This window comes from Hipposideros armiger, unplaced genomic scaffold (genome assembly GCF_001890085.2).
Source record: "Hipposideros armiger isolate ML-2016 unplaced genomic scaffold, ASM189008v1 scaffold_238, whole genome shotgun sequence".
NCBI classification, from domain to species: Eukaryota; Metazoa; Chordata; class Mammalia; order Chiroptera; family Hipposideridae; genus Hipposideros; species Hipposideros armiger.
The window spans coordinates 2,819,197-2,823,090 of record NW_017731588.1 but is presented as its reverse complement, the minus strand read 5'-3'; the positions used below and the strand labels follow the sequence as shown (position 1 = coordinate 2,823,090).

Sequence of the window (3,894 nt, the reverse complement as noted above, 5' to 3'; positions counted from 1 at the left end):
CAGTGTCACTGGCCCTCATATGTGGGATCCGAACCGGGGCCCTCTGGCATCCCAAGCGAGTTCTTAACCATCGCGCCACTCGGCCGGCCCTGATTCTCCATTTTTAAAGGGGAGACAATAAAGACAAAAAAGTAATTCCTCACAGGGTGTAATTGTAGGGGGTGGAGCTGGGAAGCACATTGTATGGAACAGGGTTTCTGCTCCTGCCTCACAGACTCGCTTTACACAGACCGATCTTCGATATGACATCTGTCCATTTCATTTAAAGGGACATCGATAAAGTTGATGAATTAATGCAGGACATTGCTGACCAGCAAGAACTTGCAGAGGAGATTTCAACAGCTATTTCAAAACCTGTAGGGTTTGGAGAAGAGTTTGACGAGGTGAGTGGTTTCATGCAAATCATATAAGTTTCACAAATGATACTTGCTGCCCTTTGATGTGCTATTGAAGGCTCTCCTGCAGGGAGTATATGGTTTGGAAATTACCAGTTCTTAACCCTTCAGAGACTTGGACATACAAGGCATGGTATTAACCCTCCCTAATTCATGAATTTGAGGGATGCTTTCACTGTTTGGGCTAGAAACTTAGATGGAGCAAAGAAACCTTAGTTGGGACCCCTCAGCAGGCTTTAGGTCAATAATTGGTTTCGACAAATCATTACCCTGTCCCTTTCCGTGGTGGGCCCTGGGCTCAGAGCTGGGGCAGCTGAAGTGCCCTGGAGAAGTTTACAGGATTTGTCCTCAGACAACTCTGATGTGAGGGAAAAGTGAGGCCAAGGAAGGAGCATTTACATCTGAGCCCTGAGGGATCTGTCTGGAATTTGGCCACCTAACGGTTTGTGCTATAGCAAGTAGGACTCTGCATCTCTTAGGTTTTTAAAATACAGTAACAGGCCCCATTGAAGGTACTTCCTTCTTTCTTAGAATTGAGTCCACTGAAGGTCAGGCCCTCTCCACTGAACCTGATGTTTTGTGCTCTCTGATTCCCACAGCGTAGCTGATAAAACAGCCTGCGGCTCTCACCCTTGGCTGCCAGCACCAGGGTTTTCATGTTTTCAGACTAGAGTTTGATGGACTAGTCAAGTTAAATTCACTTCAGCAAACATTCCTGCACATTCACTTAATGCACCCAGTACTGAAATAAAAAAAAATAGGAATGAAAATATACAATCCCTTTTCTCAAGATGCGCACAGCCTAGTGCAGGATGCAGGCATCATCAGCTGCTTGGTTGTGGGTTCTGTTCACCAGTAGAGTTATGTTCAGGGTGTTTGAGTCACAGAGTGTGGACCTGGAGTTCACTTCCCCTTGACCTCAGAACGGGTGCATGTCCCTAGCCATCTGGCAAGAGGTACTGCTGAGAGGGCTGGGATTTCTGGGGGTGTCTCTCATTCTTATGCTTCTTTTTTACCAGGATGAACTCATGGCAGAATTAGAAGAACTAGAACAGGAGGAACTAGATAAGAATTTGCTGGAAATTGGTGAACCTGAATCAGTCCCTCTACCAAATGTTCCCTCTATAGCCCTACCATCAAAACCCAGTGAGTACTTCTTATCCAGAATCATGACACACCCATGACACCACGTGGTGGGTAATCTCGTGGTCGGTTGGCCTCAGTTTGCGTCCCAAGTTGCCCAGGGTTAAGAACCAGGTGGGATCTGTTGTGACGGCTCCAGAGACAATGTTACCTGACCATTCCTAGTTTCTCTTTAGAATAGGGTTTCTTAACCTTGGCACTACTGACAAAGCCATGTCATTCTTAGGGCTGGGCCTGGGAGGGGGGCCTATCCTGTACACTGTAGATGTTTAGCAGCACCCCTGGCCTCTGCCCACTAGAGATGCCAGTAGCACCCTCTCTCTCAAGTTGTAACAACCGAAAATGTCTCCAGACATTGCTAGAGGTCCCTTTGGGGATGAGGTGGGGGAATCACCCCCCAGTTGAGAACCAGTACTCTAGAATGATTTTCTCTGTGTCCCCAAACAAGAGCAAGTTCTAGGCACTGGGAGAAGGTGTGATAGTTTAATTCCTGGGTAGCTCTTGTTCCCTGTCTAGAATCATGTGCTGTGCACACCTGTAAGAGCCTGGGGCCTCAGAGGCAGCCACTGTGGGATGGTAACGGCTTGGCTTTTTTAGAGACCTGGTTCAATAAAATCATTATTTCCTCCTGTCTGCTCCTTCCTCCCCTTCCCTCCCCCATTATTTCACCCTTGGGTAGAAGTATTCCACACAGAACTAGAAAAGGTGAAGCAGTTTGATTTGGCATGGAGAGGGCAGAGAGGACGCCCAGGGAGCAGAGTGTGCATAAGCTGTAGTCACCTCACTTCCACATTTGAAGGGGGAAGCAGCTCCTTGAGTTGAGTCAGCTGCCCAGGGCGGGGTATGGGCAAAGGGGGTCCAAGTGCTGTCCAGCAAGCCACCTGCGGGTATGGAGAGGTGGTTCCTGTCACTTTAGCAGGGCGGTGGGGCTGGTGAGGATTAGATGTCTTCTGGAGTTCTCCCCACTCTCCCCCACTCTGGATGTCATGGGACTGAGGCCTCCCCTGAATCCTGACTCTCTGTGTAGAATCCTTTTTTGTCTGGCCATGATGTGGGTGGAGTGGAGGTGCTGGGGAAGTGTGCCTGGTTATCTGGAGTTTTACGATGCAGCTTTTAAGCACAGAGAGAAGCAGTCTGCTGATAGCCTGGAGATGAGGTGGCTGCAAGGGCAGGGCTGTTTTGCAGACACCATGTAGCACAGCCCTGGCACCCAGCCAGTGTGGAGAGGACTGCAACCAGCTCTCCTAAATTGCCTTTTCTTTCGTCACATAGCCAAGAAGAAGGAAGAGGAAGACGACGACATGAAGGAATTGGAGAACTGGGCCGGAACCATTTAATTGGTTTAGCGCGAGCTGGGCCCAGACAGACTTTGGTGGCCTGCACAGCGGGCAGGCGTGTGCGTGTGCGTGTGCGGGTCAGGCAGGACGTGGTGCAGGCAGGTTCCATCGCTCTCGAATCTCCCTCCAAAGCAGTAGGGCCGCGTCACTGCTCATTCTGCATAGCATGGTCTGCACCCAGCAAGGTGGGTGGGGGGNCTACCAAGGAACCAAACAATCAATTCGAATGTGTACTGTCGGCAGTTTGACAGTTTGAACGAATCCATCATCCAGAAATGTCCAGAGCTTGTTAATTGTAAAGGAGTTGTGTTCCATTGCAACAACGCCAGACCACACACAAGTTTGATCACCTGTCAAAAATTATTGGAGCTTGGATGGGAAGTGTTACCACACCCACCATATTCGCCTGACCTTGCGCCATCAGACTTCCACTTGTTTCACTCTCTTCAAAACTCCTTGCATGGGGCCGGCCGAGTGGCTCATCTGGTTAAGAGCTTGCTTGGGATGCCAGCTCTGAGCAGCAGGGCTGCAGTTCAGATCCCACACTGAGGGCCAGTGACGCTGTGTTCTCTATAGCTAAGATGGTGAACAACAGCTTGACCTGGAGCTGGGCTGCTGTGAGTTGCCAGCGATGGTGTGGGCTACATGAGTGGCTGGCAGCCAGTGTGAGCGGCAGGGAGCCGCTGTGAGCGGCTGACCAATGACCGGCGACCGATTGCCTCACCCGGGAAGAGCACAATGATCATGCTAACATGGGCCAGTGAAGCGACGTCCTCCACAACTAGACTGAAGAACAAAAACAGCAATTTGTCTACCTGTCTGTTCCCCTTCCCTGATTCCCCAACGCTGTTTCCCTCCCCCCAATTCTTCAATAAAATCTTGAAAAAAAAACAAAAAAAAAACGTCTTGCATGGTATAACGTTCAATTCAGATGAGGCTGTAAATCAGCACCTTGCTCAGTTTTTCACCGATAAAGACAGGTCCTTCTATGAACGAGGAATTATGAAGCTCACTGAAAG

The 3,894-nt window shown here is 49.6% G+C and overlaps 1 protein-coding gene across 1 annotated transcript; it reads left to right on the top strand.

The window, feature by feature from the left end:
* The first annotated feature begins 240 nt into the window (after positions 1-240).
* On the top strand, positions 241-3,066 carry CHMP4B (charged multivesicular body protein 4B). Its single transcript, XM_019655158.1, has 3 exons — positions 241-383; positions 1,415-1,541; positions 2,811-3,066. The coding sequence occupies exons 1-3, from the start codon at positions 294-296 to the stop codon at positions 2,873-2,875; spliced, it is 282 nt and encodes a 93-aa protein (XP_019510703.1). The 5' UTR covers positions 241-293; the 3' UTR covers positions 2,876-3,066.
* Positions 3,067-3,894: the final 828 nt, after the last annotated feature.